At 42.9% G+C, this 15,995-nt stretch overlaps 2 protein-coding genes across 4 annotated transcripts in view; both read right to left on the minus strand.

Moving 5' to 3' along the window:
* Nucleotides 1–269, minus strand: part of Znf407 (zinc finger protein 407) — a 378,589-nt gene extending 378,320 nt beyond the window's left edge. For all 3 annotated transcript variants that reach the window (XR_003711625.1, XR_003711624.1, XM_028768952.1), the window contains exon 1: nucleotides 30–269. The gene's annotated coding sequence lies outside the window, so the exon portion shown is untranslated. The remainder of the gene's footprint in view (nucleotides 1–29) is intronic.
* Nucleotides 270–14,644: 14,375 nt separating this feature from the next.
* Cndp1 (carnosine dipeptidase 1) overlaps nucleotides 14,645–15,995 on the minus strand; it is a 29,343-nt gene continuing 27,992 nt past the window's right edge. The window contains exon 11 of the mRNA XM_028768978.1: nucleotides 14,645–15,782. Within this exon, the coding sequence (XP_028624811.1) occupies nucleotides 15,686–15,782 (97 nt within the window). The 3' untranslated portion in view covers nucleotides 14,645–15,685. The remainder of the gene's footprint in view (nucleotides 15,783–15,995) is intronic.

The following is a 15,995-nucleotide window of genomic DNA, read 5'->3' on the forward strand; positions in this document are numbered from 1 at the left end:
ACCCCCCGCCCCGCCGGAGAATAACTCACCTGTTTGTCGGGGAAATCGCTCCTGCTAGGCCCTCTGACTGACTCCTCCGGCTCACCGTCTTCCCTCTGGGAGGAAGAGGCGGGACTTCCTGTCTCTCCGTTGAGGCACTTCCGGCGGTTCCCAGGGCGACTACACTGGATGGAGCACAGAACACCATAACCGAAAAACAAAGATTTCACAATTGCCTTGGCTAGAGACCTTAATTCACATTCTCTGTTTTTCCTCGAATGGCCGGCGGCTCTGCGTGTCGACTTGTTTTCAAACCAGCAGTACTTTCCGGAAGTTCCTAGGGGAGAAAACAGGAAGTTCCACCCTCCCTGCTGGAAGGGAAACGGAAAGCCTAGAGAGTCAATCTGTAAGGCAGAAGTTCTTTGGGCTCAGTGATGGCTGGTTCTTCATGGGAAGACAGTCGTGTACCCGAAGATGCTCAGCAGGACCGGTCCCGCAGCACCCCGCGCCCTGTCTCCATCCCTCGAACCCGAGGGCGGTGCTGGGAAGGGCAAGGGCGGGGCCTGCGCTAGGGCCTTCCTCTGCATCGGCTCCCCCAACGAGTCGGCTTAGAGCCTCTGAGGTTCTCACATGAAGGCTGTGGGTGACAGAATGCTACCCTAGCTGATGAAAACAGATAATCCGTCGACACCAGAATGGGGTTTCCCATGTGCTGACCGCAGGGAGCCGCGAATCTAGTGGTTCCTGAGAATAATGTTGAATTTTCATTGTGACTCAACATATCCACGGTAGGGAATTAAAATCTTAAGAAAATGAAATAACCATTTCCAAGATTACATAGCTGGTACAAGTAGAACATAACTCTAAGCTCAAGAGCCAACCTTTTCTAGTCTATAGTGCTGACTCACGTATCATGGCCAAAACCAGTTTACACGCCTAATCTTAAAAAGTACAGTAGACTGCGTAGGATGTGACACCCCAGTGGTCCCTGGTTCTTAGGGCTCTTAAATAATTTCCACAGCGTCTGCAGTTACCAGAGTGGAAAACAGACGAGAACATAAGCTAAATAATAATTAGAAAGGAAGGGACTGGGTGGTGGTGTCACACGCCTTTAATCTCAGCACTCAAGATGTAGGCGCAGGCTGATCTCTGAATCTCAGCCAGCCTGGTCTACTAAGTGAGTTTCAGGACGCAAGACAGCCATGACTACACAGAGAAACACAGTCTCAAAAAAAAAAAAAAAAAAAAACGAATAAAATAAGGAAAGGATGGGTGTGGATAGGAAGCTATATCCTTATCCCTGTAACAAAATGCTAGAACACCTTACAGAAGCAATTTAAAGGATTTATCTATTTTGGCTCACAGTTCAGAGTATACATTCCCATGCTGGGAAAGGAATGGGTAGTAGCTTCCTCAGTGGTTAACGAGCTTGTGGCTGCAGTTACTCTTGGGCAGACTGGGAAACAAACCTCAGGCAGGAACCAGTGATGATTATAAATTTCAAGGGCCTTCCCCTAGTAATCCCTTTCTGCTCTATGTCTCAAAAGTTCCACAAGCACTTCCAACAGCCTGGGAAGAGGTGACCCAGCACATGAGCCATGGGGGATCATTTCCAACTCCAGTCATAAAAGGACTCAATAATTCAGTTGCCATAACATCATGGGATTGAATTCATCTTTTCGCCCATGTGATTTTAATATATTCCATCAGGGAGGTAAAACTAAGTGCAGGGACAAAGTGATTGACATTCTGTGACAGTTTACGTCTGAAGACATAAGCTGGGCAGTGGTAATGCACACCTGTACTCCTAGCACTTGAGAGGCAGAGACAGGCAGATCTCTTGCGTTCAAGCCCAGGGTGGTCTACAGAGGGAATTCCAGCACAGCCAGGGTTAGAAAAAGAAAAAAAAAAAAAGGACTAGGGACCAGACAGGTCAGTGATAGAGCATGTGTGAGGCCCTGAGTTTGATCCCCAGCACTTCACACACACCAAAGCCAGGATGTTGTATGACACCAGTATGACACACCAGGAGGTCATTTCCTGGTGAATAATGTCAGTGTCAGCATAAGGACTACACGGATATCTCATATGTGGCTAGAAGACACTTCTAACTATACCTTCCTTTTAAAAACTACGGTTTTTAAAAACAAAACAGAAATAAGGCACATGACACAGGCACAGATTAGTTCATCTCTCAACCTCATCAAAGACCCCTCTTTAGGTAACAGATTGCGATTAACACAGAGACCTGCAACTGATCGAGGATGAAGAAGCCGTGAAATACTCAGCCCTAGCCAAGAATGGTGGCACACATGTTTAATCTCACCACTTGAGAGGCAAAGAAAAGGGGATCTCTGAGTTCAAGGCCAACCTAGTCTACAAAGCAAGTTCCAGGACAGCCAGGGCAGTTACACAGAGAAACCCTATCTTGGGAAACAGAAAGAGAAATGCTCAGCCCTAAATGGAACAGCTATAACATATTTGAAAAGGACTAGAAGGCATGGCCCTAATGGAGGCATGGACTTTGAGGTCTCAAAAGCCCATGCAGGCTCAGGCTCTCTCCCTGTTGCTGTACACCTCTCAGCTACTTCTTCAGCACCACGTCTGCTGGTGTGCAGCCATGCCCCCTGGCCTGAAGATAATGGACTAAGCCAAAAGAAACTACTAAGCAACCCCTAATTAAGACCTTTCTTTCGCCGGGCGGTGGTGGCACATGCCTTTAATCCCAGCACTTCGGAGGCAGAGGCAGGCGGATTTCTGAGTTTGAGGCCAGCCTGCTCTACAGAGTGAGTTCTAGGACAGCCAGGACTACACAGAGAAACCCTGTCTTTAAAAGAAAAAAAAAAAAAAAAAGACCTTTCTTTCATAGGAGTTTCTGTGGTCATGGTGGCTCTTCACAGCAATACGACAGTGACTTAGAAGGCAAAAAACTGTAAAAGCCAGAGGGTGACTGCAAAGAAACTGTTATCTGAACACAGAAGGGTGGTTACACACAAGCACACGTGCACATCCAGTGGTGGAGCCTCCAACAGTCGTGACAGCAGGCTCAAGACCCTTGCATGCTCAAACCAAAATTCCAGTATAAAGAGATGAAGCGGGCACAAAGCCGCACTCTCCTGAGGTTGCTATTGGCAGTTGACAGTGGCTGGGAGAGAGAATTCGTTTTAAGGGATATGTGGTCTCTGAGAGGGCGTGGTCAACCATGCTCTAGTGGAAGCCAAACATCCAAGAGTATAAGGGCAGCACAAATTGAACATAATAGATGTTCTTTAAAAAAAAAAAAAAAAAAAAGGAGGACGCAAAGTTGGGTAGGTGAGGAAAGGAGGTTGGATCTGAGATGAGTTAGAGACCCGTGGTGTGACTGTGGTCAAAATACATTGAAAAAAATTTTAACTAATAAAACTTGCCAAAAGGAAAACTGAAAAAGATTAATAAAAACAGAAAAAAATGGCAATTCTCTAAAGTATTTATAAATGTAAAAATATCCATCATATCATTTTGCTACCAATGACTACAATAAAAATATTCTCATTCCTGCAAAGAAAACTGTTAGCCACTTGTGACAACATTCCTGACCAAGGGAACTTAAGGAAGTATTCCCCATGGTTTTAAAGTGTTAGTCTACTGTGAGAGGAATGACATAAAGTAACATGAAGCAGCGAGTCACATGGTGTCCTTACTCAGGAAGCAAAGAGAAAGGAATGCTGGTCTTCTCTATATTCAGTCCCAGGCTCTGACCTGCAGGGTGATGGCGTCTACATTCAGGCTAGGCCTTCCCTCTTTAGTTAAATCTTCTTTGAAACACCCTCATAAACACACTCAGAGCTGTGTTTCAATGCTAATTTTAAATGCAGTTAGGTTTACTAAAAATCACACAGCACCACAACTGTGGTTTAATAAAAAAAAAAAAACAAAAACATAGCACTTTAAGTCATAGAAATGCAACCTAGGTCCCTAAAGCCTCATTTCATCTTATAAAGCAAAGTCCATATATTCCATCCCTAAACGTTCCTAAAATGTTTTTTATCAATCTCAATGCTGCTCCCTGTGTGTACATAGTGGCACACACCTTTAATCTCAGGCAGAGGCAGGTGGATCTCTGTGAGTTTAAGGTCATCCCCTTCTAGATAGTGAGTTCCAGGCCAGCCAAATCTACACAGTAAGACCCTAGGTCCAAAAAAAAAAAAAAATTAAAAAGCCACTCAAAACACACTTAACTAGAAACCTCATAAAGTGGAAAAAAAAGTTATAGACTTTCAATATACAATGACAAAAAAAATAAACATTCTTTTGGGCCCAAGTTTTTCTGTGTAACAGCCTTGGCTGTCCTAGAACTTGCCTAGATCAAGCTGGTCTTGAGCTCATAGACATCCACCCGCCTCTGTCTCCCAAGTGCTGGTGAAAGACTCCAGGAGACCCTCGCTCAAGTTGTGGGAATTCACAGCCACCCAGAGTCACGCAAGAGACTGAACTTGCTGCAAACTGCAAAAGGCTTTATTTTCCGGATTTCGGGGTATCAGCTGGCTGAAGCCGAGACTCACAAGAGGAGTGTCGACCCTGAGGCTCAGGAGCAAGGGGTATTTAAAGGAGAAAACCACAATCTGGGGGGGGGGAATCATAAGAACATCAGCAGACAGTATCATAAAAACAGTGTAAGGTCCCCAGGCCATTCGATCATGTGGGAAATACACCATGTGTACTTACACACCATGTGTACTTACACACCATGTGTACCATGTGTACTATACAGAGAAACCCTGTCTCGAAAAAAGCAAGAAAAAAAGAAAAAAAAAACAGTCTCAGGATGGTTTTAGAATTATTTTGTGTATATAGGTACATGTGTGTGTATGTCTACACACCTACATACATGTGTAGGTATATGTGTACATGTGATACATATACATATATATACATGGTTGACATTGGTTGTATTGATTGTTTGCTTTCTCTATATTGAGGTAGTGTCCCTTGAGTAAAATGACTTTGAATGTTTTTTTTGGTTTGGTTTGTTTTTTTTTTTTTTTTTTTTTTTTTTTTTTTTTTTGGTTTTTCGAGACAGAGTTTCTCTGTGTAGCCCTGGCTGTCCTGTAACTCACTCTGTAGACCAGGCTGGCCTTGAACCCAGAAATCCGCCTGCCTCTGCCTCCCAAGTGCTGGGATTAAGGCGTGCACCACCACTGCCCCGCACCTTTGAATGTTTTAAAAACAGATTTATTTAGTTTCATTTATGTAAAAGTGTTTTGCCCATATGTATGTGTGTACATTATATGCAATCCTGGTACCTGAGGAGACTAGAAAAGGGCACTAGATCCCCAGAAACTGGAATTGTGATGATTGTGAGCCACCATGTGGTTGCTGGGAACTGAGCTCTGCAAGAGCAAAATGCACTTACCTGCTGGCTCTGGCTGACCTGGAACTCTCTCTGTGGACCCGGATTAAAGGTGTGCTGGGTTTAAAGGCACGCACCACCACCGCCTGGCTTCACCATATCCATTTTAATGTAGTGCTGAGGAGTGAGTCCAGGGCTTTGGCCTACTGGGAAAGCATTCTGTGGACTGAGGCCCAGTCCCTCATTTAGATTGAATATAATTGTTAACATAGTTATATTGAACCCTCTCATTTTACTAGCTTTCTCTGTGTCTCATTACAACACTCTTCTGTCTTATCACTTCTCTTGCTTTGATAAAACACCAAAAGGAACTTGGGGAGAAAATGATTTATTTCATCTTAAGCTTCCATGTTACAGACCATCACTGAGGGAAGTCAGGGCAGGCACTGAAGCAGAAGCCATGGAAGAACAGTGCTTACTGGCTTGCTCCTCATTGCTTGCTCACCCAAAATCACCTGCCCTAGGGTGCCTCTGCCCACACAGAGCTGTCCCCTCCCACATCCATCCTCAATCAAGAAAAAGCTCCCCAGGCTTGCAGGATGGCTGATGGGGTGGCGGGTGCTAAATTGAGATTTCTTCTTCAGTGACTCCAGCTCGTGTCAGGTTGGAAACAAAACTAGCCAACGCAATAACCCATTCTGGGAAATTTTTGTATATAAAAAGATAAAAGATAAAAATAAATATTAGTGTGACTAAGGTCTGGTTAGTCACACATGTTACTAAAACATGTTATATCATGTTATATCAATATAGATCATGTTATATCAATGTTAATCAGGATTTTGATTTGCATTGTGGTTAAAAGACTACTAATGTTTAAGGGTGTGCACTCACTCATGTTGGAGATAAAATGGCATCGCACTTGCAATGTCTTTTTGAATGATTAAAAATACAAATAAGGGCCAGTGAGATGTCTTGTGTATAGACACTTCTTATCCAAGCTTGATAGTCTGAATACAGTGCCAGGAACTCATGGTAAAAGGAGAAAACCAACTTCCAAAAGTGTCCTCTGACCTTCATACATAAATAATTCAATGCCCATGCCCAATCTCTGTCTCTCTCTGCCTCTGTCTCTCTGTCTCTGTCTCTGTCTCTCTATATCACACACACACACACACACACACACACACACACACACACACACACTACTTATACACTACTTATATACAAAGTAACATAAACAAAATGTTTAAATGTTCATTTTATTTTTGGTTTTCAACACAGGATTTCTCTGACTGCATTGGTGGTCCTGGAACTCCCTCTGTAGACCAGGCTGACCTTTAACTCTCAGAGATCCACCTGCCTCTTCCTCCTGAATGCTGGGATTAAAGGTGAACGCCACCACCGCCCAGCTTCAAAGACTAATTTTTAAGGAAGAAGTTAGGCTTAATATTCTTGCATGCCTTTTCTGTAATTAGGGGAAATCAGCCTACAACACTTTCCTGGGGTACCAGGCTGGTTATTCATTTTTCATGTTGGACTGCACCTTTTGGGAGATTTTTTTTTATCTTATGACAGGTGAGAGAAGTCTTCAAGGTGATGCCTCAGGAATGTTATTGTTTACCCTGAGTCTGGAAGGCAATATGACATAACATGACATGACATGACATGACATGACATGACATGACATGACATGATATGATATAATATAGCATAATATATTAGGAGTATAATGTGATATAACATAACAACATAAGATAACATAATACAATGCAGAGCCTGGAAACTCTCCTAAGCACACCTATGAAAATTGCTGGGTTTCTTCTTGTTACCTCAGGCTTGCTTGGTTCCCAAGTGCTTCCTGAAGTCAGCAGTACTTTGACCTGCTTGAACATACACTGAGCAAAATCCACTGAGTACAGCCGTCAACTGAAGTTTCTCCTCAAACAGCAAGTCACACCTTCGAAGACTAAGCATTTCACAAGGTTGATTTTTTTGTTGTTGTTTTGGTTTTGGTTTTGGTTTTTTTGAGACAGGGTTTCTCTGTGTAGCCCTGGCTGTCCTGGAACTCACTCTGTAGACAAGGCTAGCCTCAAACTCAGAAATCCTCCTGCCTCTGCCTCCCAAGTGCTGGGATTACAGGCGTGCGCCACCACAAGGTTGATTTTTAAACTGTGGAATGATTGGGATGAGTTGGAATGTTGCAATCCCAGAGCCGAATTGTCTTGGGCTATCTTATCCTTCTAAATAACCACCCAAGGTCTACATTGTTTGACCTAGCATCCTTGTGAATAGTAGGTTAAATCCCTTTGGAATGTGCAAACAGAACCCTCCCTCCCACCAACCCAGAAGCTAAAGCATGTCATCAGAGAACATGTGGAGCCTAGAGAGCCTTCCCCACGTTGCCACCTCACATTTCCAACAACACATTTAAAAAGCACATTGATTTATAATATTATCCTATTACTATAAAAGAAAAACTTTATGAAGGCCAAGCATGGAGGTACAGTGTCTTTTGTCTCAGCACTCAGGAGGCAGTGGCAGAGGCAGGTGTACCTCTCTGTGTTCAGGGCCAGCTTGGTCTACATAGCAAGTTCCAGGCTAGACAGCTGTTACTACTATGGAACATTTTATGGAACATGGTATTTGGGGAAACCTATATCTGTGTTCTCTGTCCATGACCACTCATATTAGACTTAGACAGCCCTAGTAGGAGATAGGCGAGAGCTACTTTTATTCTTACCATTGACTTATGGTATGCCACTTTTCCTGAGTCTGTTTGTATTCACCCCTGATTCCGAGGGCAAAGACAGACAGACCAATATATATATATTCCTTCTAAGCCCATCTTTGGTGAACTAAGATGTTTATTGGGGATTATACCCACAAGGGCCTGGGAGTCTCAGGCAGCTGGAGCACTGAAAAGCCACACTCCAACATTGAAGATGACTCTAATGCTGTGTCTCTAGTTATCTTGGGCAGTTTGCAGGCAACTCTACTGTGAAAGGCTTTCCTTTGTCAGGCATTGGTGGTCACAACCTTATCCCAGTGTGTGCCTTCAGCAGATGGGGTGGATCTCATCCTTAATCCCAGTGTTTGAGAGGAAGAGGTGGCTCTGTGAACTTCCAGCCAGCCTGGTCTACAGAGTTAGACTCTGTCTCAAACGGAAATTTTCACTACTTGTAACGAGCAGTGACTAAGTGTCAGTGGAGTCCTCAGCCACAAATGCAACATCTATAGTGGGCCCCTCCCACCAAAGTTCAAAGTTCACCACAGACAAAGGGGTGGAAAATTTGTAAGAGCCAGAGGCTGGGAAGGACCAGATTAAAACAGTCTTCAAAAATGACGGAACCACTGCACTCAAGAGCTCACAGCAGCTGTGCTAGTCTGCTCAAGACCTACACAAGACCAAGCCAGCCAGCATACTATGGAGGAAAAGAGGGTTTGTGGGCCCCTACCCCTAACTAAGGAGCTATGGACAACTTACGAGTTCTGAATAAAAGATTCTGTTTTCTTTACAGTTACATCTCCTAATAGTTCCACCACACCACAGTGGACAATCTCACACCCAGGAGGGTACAGACAACACAGATTGGTTGTACATGTTACTAAACAAAAAGCACATGAAGTTGAGGGTGTCGGGAGGTGGAGGTGGATCTGGAAGGAGGAGTGAAAAATCAAGATGATTAGGACACATTATTTGAAGTTCTCAATGGAGTTTTTAAAAAGACGTTTCAAAGAGTCTCTTCTCCCTGCAATTGATTACCACTTACATATCCTTGAGGAGGGACCTCATTAGTTTTCCCCTTCCCTCCTTATAGGGATTTGTTTGGTTTCTCTCTTTTTTCTTCTCCTTCCCTTCTCTCTCTGTGTGTGCAACCTTTCTCTTTGTCTCTCCCCCCATACCCCCTCCATGGTGACTTCCCTGGGCTCAGTCCTTGGGGCCAGTGAAACCACCTGAGAGCAGCTTCCCAATAAACCTGCCTATATATAATCTAATCTGTCTTGAGTTGACTTATTTCAGCAGCAGAAAAATAACATCAGAATTTTGTGTGTGTGTGTGTGTGTGTGTGTGTGTGTGTGTGTGTGTGTGTGTTCTCACATACATACAATGGCACATATATGGGGAAGACATACAGAAAACAACCTGTAGAAGTAGACTCTCTCCTTCTACCATGTGGGAACAGGGGGTCAGATCAGTTCCAGGGGATAATCGGCAAGCACCTTTACCTGATGAGCCTTGTTGTCAGACTCTGTAGGAAATTTGCTAAGCTCAGTCTAGTTAGGTCATCATTTAGTTGGTCACAACCACTCTTTTAAAAGATAGTACGCCACATAGCACATTGCATCCCCCTGTGAGCGCTGAGAGCATCAGAGCTGAGTCGGTACTTCAGTGGCATGCTTTGTTTCTTCTGCTATGGTGAGCAAGCAATTAATCACCTTCATTTCCTCCATCCTTAGCTGAATCAAAGCTGCCTCGTCCTGTTATTTAGGCAGAGAATGCATAATCTAGTGTTTCCCCCTGAAGCTCTACTTCCCAGAAACCTGCACCCCTATTTTTACCTGCTAAAGTATCCCAGACCTCTGCTTTCTGGTTCTGAAAGTAGGGGGGTGTAGATAGACTTTAAATAGCTCCATTTATTTGATAATAATAATTTACAATTTGAGAGGGAGTTTGGTCATTCCTGGTGACTAATTTTACAGTGTCATCTAATGTTCGAGTTCCTTGTCACATTTTTGTTATTACATCCAAATGCCTACTTACAATAACAGTGCAACTATGTATGTTAAACACCCACTCTAGAATTTTAAATCTTAGCTCTTTCTGAATGTGTTTTGGTGAATTTCAATGTGGGAGGTGATATAATTTAAAACTTTATATTTTCTACTCTAGTGAAAGGCATAATTTCTCTGACACATTTTTTTTTCTATCTAGAATAAGGAATTACACTAGAATAGTGTTTTAAAATAAGATTTGTCGACATAATGACATTTTTTTCTTCTCTTCACTTCTACCCAAACTAAAATAGTTCAGGAATATTTATTTACTTAGCATAACTGCTAAGAAATTATAGTCATTACATCCACCACCACTTTCCTTATAAGCCACATCATTTCATCGATGTAGAAGACCTCTTGTGTTGCTGTCATTGTACTTTACCCATCAGCAAAGATTTTGAAGCTGAGCAAATTACAAAGCCCACCAGACGCAGCCTCTGCCTCCCAGGATTTCTCTTTCAGAGGAGGCTTTCTGCATCGTTGCAGAGTGGACGGTTGCATGACCTCTTTGCTAAAGAATCTACAATATTCAATTGAACTTGCAGAAAGGGTGAAACAAATAAAAAGAAGCCTTTGTCCCATGGCATTATTACAAATTTGGGCTGGAGAGATAGCTCAGCAGTTAAGAGCATGGGCTGCTCTTCCAAAGGACCTGGGTTCAATTCCCAGCACCCACGTGGCAGTTCACAAATTGTTTCTAACTTAACTCCAGTTCTAGGGCATCTGAGATCTTCACATAGACATTCATGCAGGCACGATACCAAATACCAATGCACATAAAAAGTAAAATGAAAAAAAAGTCAACAAGTTATGTTATATCTAACCATGGGCATATTAACATAGAGGCAAGTATTCTACCTTGTTTTACATATTCAATGTCCAAAAACTTAATTCATTAGTCATTATACATTCAAAGTAGTCAAACTTAACTGGGAAAGAAATACTATTTAAAATATTTAACATTTGGATCTGAAGATGTGGTTCAGTGGTCAAGGGCACTTACTGCTCTTGCAAAGGACAGTTCAGTTCCTAGTACCCACAGGCCACTCAGTCACTTGGACTTGTAGCTCCAAGGGATCTGACGTCCTCTTCTGGCCTTCGCTGGCACCTGCACATGTGTTCATGAACATGCAACACACACAGAAACACATAAATATGTCTTTAAAATATATATTTCACATTGAATTCTCTTAATATTAAAGTGGTGTGATATCCTGTTTACTAAAATAAATAAGAAATGGAACAACACAGATTTCTCTTTTTGAGCTCTTCTTATTTCTCTACAGAGAAATCCAGCAGACACTGATTCTGGATCAGACACTGTGTATGGCGTTTACAAAGATGTGAGCTCAGCTCAGCTTGTTGCCTTCATGGATGGCACAGCAGTCATACTCCATCGGATGATTACTCAACAGGACGCTTTGATTCATTAGTTGGTTGGTTGGCTGGTTGGCTGGTTGGTTGGTTGGTTGGTTGGTTGGTTGGTTGGGAAATCTGCCAATGTTGAAGTGCTGGCATTCCATTGAAAAGTGCTTAGGACATTGTGGTGCTCGTGTGTCAGGTGTTTTGCCTACACAGGCTCCTCTGTTGGATGATTGTTTCCTTCAAGTTGGGCAAGATTATTACTGTCTTAAATCAGAGTATCTGTGATGAGCCATACGAGACCCTGCAGCTCCCCAGAGCTAGGTAGGACCTATGAATATTCCAAAGAGACAGGAGGCTCTTTGCTGGCTAGCCAATCTTTATGAAGAGAAGACCCTGTCTTAAAATATTAGGTGGAGAACAATTGAAGAAAACCCAGCACCAACCTCTGACCTCTACATGAATGCACACAGATGTGCACATGTACCTGCACACGCACACGCACACGCACACACATGTGCACAGCCGAGCACACAATTACAGCTGGACCAGTGATGGCTCTACAGGTAAAAGTGCTTGCTGCCAAGTCTGATGACCTGTGGTGATCCCTGTGGTGGTTTGAATAGGAATGATCCCCACAGACTCATGTGTTTAAATGCTTGGACCATAGGGAGTGGTGCTATTAGGAGGTCTAGCCTCATTGGGGGAAGTGTGTCACTGTGGAGATGGGCTTTGATCTCTCATCTATGCTCAAGCTATGCCCAGTGTGACATGCAATCACATTCTACTGCCTGTAGATCAAGATGTGGAACTCTCGGCTCCTCTAGCACCATGTCTGCTGCACACTACCTGTTTCCCATCATAATGATAATGGACTAAACTTCTGAAGCTGTAACTCAGACCCAGTTTTCTTTATATAAGTCGCTGTGGTCATGGTGTCTCTTCACAGCAATAAAGCCCTAATTAAGACAATCCCCCAAATCCATATGGTAGATGGAAAGAACTGACCCCTCCCCCAATTTGTTCATGTAGTGGTACTCATGTGCACACATACACACACTAAGCTAGTGTATGAAAAATAATGGAGAAAGAGGAATATCTAATCCCTAAAAGTTAGTGTGAATATCTCTGGAGAAGGAGGAGACTCAGAGAAGCCCCTGAAGCCATGCTGAGTTGCTGAGGAACTGGAAGGATTAGAAAAAGAAGGTTGTCTGGATACAGCTAGAAAGGGAGGGTGTGAGGCTGGCAGAGTAAGTGGAAGTGATTGTGGGGAGACCCGTTTTTGATGTCCAAGATCATTGTAAGATCACACAGCTGCTCCAGAGTCTTCTGCTGGATTTGAATGACACCTAATCTTCAGTGTGACAAAAGCTGCTGGTGGGAAAGCAGAGAGCAAGAAGGAACTTTTGTCATAAGTCAACAAAAGGTAGAGTGGTTTGGGCTTGGAGCTACGAAAGGAAGTGGTGGCTTTTGAGAAAAGGAATGGACTGATCTTTAACAAAAGATAGGCACAAAGGAAGTTCCAGGCTTTGTCATTACCTGGCCCATGGCCCATTTATCAAGATGCAGCACTCCAGGGAGAAAGGGGCTAAGGGTGAGCAGAAGTTTCCATGGCAGATGGATGATCAGTGTGTCCAATATGAAATAGGCAGAAGACTAGGGGATCTGGTTCTCAGATAGGCACTTGAAACCAGCTGGAAATGCTGGATATACCTCATGTGAGCAAGAAGAGGGCTAGAATAGAACCTCTGTGTTCCCTGACCCACTACCCTCTCCCAGCTCATCTGCAGGGGCATGGCGATGACCAGAACTTTTGCACAATCCAGTAGACACTCACAATAGGTTTCCAGACTATTACATTCTATTTATATGAATGCAGTATGGGACCCAGACATTCCCGATCCTCTTTAATTTCCTCCAGTACATCTATAATTCCCAACTGGTACTCAAGAACCCCTAAACTTGACAGTAATGATACATTAGCATACCACATCTACTAGTTAAGCTTGAGATGTTGCTCTCTTATGATACAGTAAGGTTGTACCTGACTGATATTATAGTGGCTTGAAAAAGAATGCTTCCCCATGGGCTCATGTATTTGCATGCTTGATCTCCAATTGAAGAACTTTGGGGGAAGGATTAAGAGGTGTGGTCTTGCTGGAGAAAGTGTGTCAATGGCAGTGGGTGTTGAGGTTTCAAAAGCTCAGGCCAGTCTGTCTGTCTCTCTCTCTCTCTCTCTCTCTCTCTCTCTCTCTCTCTCTCTCTCTCTTTCTCTCTCATTCAGGATGTAGCTTTCAGCTATTTCTTCAGCACCATGCCTGTCATGTGTGCCAGCCTGTTCCTCAATATGAAGATAATGTAGTAACCCTCTAAAACTGTAAGCAAGCCTCCATTAAATGTTTATTTTTCTAAGAATTGCTATGGTTATGATGCCTCGTCACAAGTAAAAACTCTTAAGATAGAAAGTTACACCATGCCCCAGGGTAGGATATAGTGAATGATCACTTAACCTATGTGCATATATTTACTTTATATTTTTTTGAAAACAAATACTTTACTTTTCTCTACCTTCAATTTTTTGCCTTATAACTAACTGGCTAACTGGCTTGATTAGTAACCAGGATGGTTTTCTTACCCTTCTATATGTGTAATAAACTTTAATGATATTCTTTTCCAGGATCCCACATTATAGCCAGGCTGTGGTAGCCACATGGCTCAGAGGAGGGAGGAAAACTGGAAGAAATCACAAAGGAGGCCACCTTGACCAGAGAAACATGAACCCTGGCCTCTGACATTGCAAGATTCACACTTCCTAAGTCCAGTTTTTTAATCCTCTCTCCTTCTCTCCTGTTTGTTGAGTAACTAACCAAGACACTGTTGGTCTGTAGAGCCTGCAGGGATGAGAGTAAATGAATACATTTATTGTTTAGTCTTTCACTGACTGGCTAGACTAGCTGGCCAGGGATGCTCTGAAATCTGATGACTATCTGCCCCCAGGGCTGGGGATATAAATGCTTGCCAATACACATAGCTATGTTGTAGGTGTTGGGAGTCTGAATCCAGGTCTTCGTCCTTCTGCAGGCAAGCAAGCTGCCGCTTGTCATGTTCTCAGGCACCCATCTTTAACGAGAGACACAGATTTGGAAAGTGACATTACAACAGCTATCGGATGGAAGAAAGATGAAGGAAAACACATTATGGAATGTTTTTATTTGGAACCATAAGAGAAGCATTTGAATTCTCTTCTATTAACGTGATTTAAGTAATTAACTTATAAGACTTGGTTTATTTATATACACTTGACTGTAAAAAAAATTAACTTTCTGTAATGTTTACACCATCAAGCCCAATCAAGCCAAACAAGATCGTTAACTAAAATGATTAATGGATGCAGATTTAGCTGAGCTTTAAATCGAGAATGTCTTGCTGATGTCAGGGCTGATTAGTTCTCCATCTAACACTGGTGTTATTAAAAGCTCTGAGCAATTCAGATAAACTCATTGAGCAAAATTTCAATGGGGTGAGAAATTCCATCAGGGTAAATTTTACTGGTAGAATGGTAGGTATATACATGTTTGCAGGGAGGGTTCTTTACTCATGGAGTGGAAGAAAGGGAAGCAGAGGGGCAGAGCAGGTGGCATCGATCACAGCAAAGCTGAAGAAGTTTGTAATTAAAGAAAAAAATCATCTTTGCACAAGGATTCCAAATGGTGTGAGGGTATGGATATTGATCATTTAGCTTCAGAATGTTCAAGAATCTGAGAAAAAAATAAATGAAGGAAAGGCAAGAAGTTAATACAGAGACATACCCTAGTAACTCTTCTAAAAGTGAATCCACAGGGAAACCACTGTAGCCGGGGGTGGAAGCCACCACTTTCGCTATTAAGGGAACAGAGGTGAAAGTGACTCAGGTCCTGAGACCCTGGTCCCATGATTGGGAACCACAGTTCTTCAGGGCCTGGAAAGTCAACTGGAGGGTTGAGCCAATGGAATGGAAAGTGAGACTCTAACTGACTAAAGAGACATTCCACCTGCACTAGAAGGTTATCCCAGCCTGTTGCAGTGGATTTGGGGACTAACAGTCCAGGTAGCTGTGGCTTGTGAAAGATAAGTGACCGAGGGATTGTTAAAACATCTCCAACGTCTGTGACTTCCAAACTTTTCATTTTCCACATTTCCTGAATTTTCCCATCTCTCGATTTGCCCAGGGTCTGAGGAGGGAGACCTGCCAGTGGGTCAGAACACACTGGAAGGCACCTGTTGTCCTGAATGCTGCTTTGACAACTCCAGGAAAAAGGCAGCGAATAATTTCGACCCCTGTATGTAGTTCCACCTAACAAAAAGTAAAAACAGAAACACATTTCCATTCACATGAAGAAGGAAAAGCACCCAACCATGTCCACAGAAAAACTGTACGTGTTATTAATACAATCTATCTAAAGCACTTAGCATGCTTCTGAGATACCTGGGACCAAAGTCATTTCCAAAAGGAAAATGACATTAGTATTAGTATTAGTATTAGTATTAGTATTAGTATTAGTATTAG

The sequence above is a fragment of the Grammomys surdaster genome, unplaced genomic scaffold, assembly GCF_004785775.1.
Source record: "Grammomys surdaster isolate TR1022 unplaced genomic scaffold, NIH_TR_1.0 189, whole genome shotgun sequence".
NCBI lineage: Eukaryota > Metazoa > Chordata > Mammalia > Rodentia > Muridae > Grammomys > Grammomys surdaster.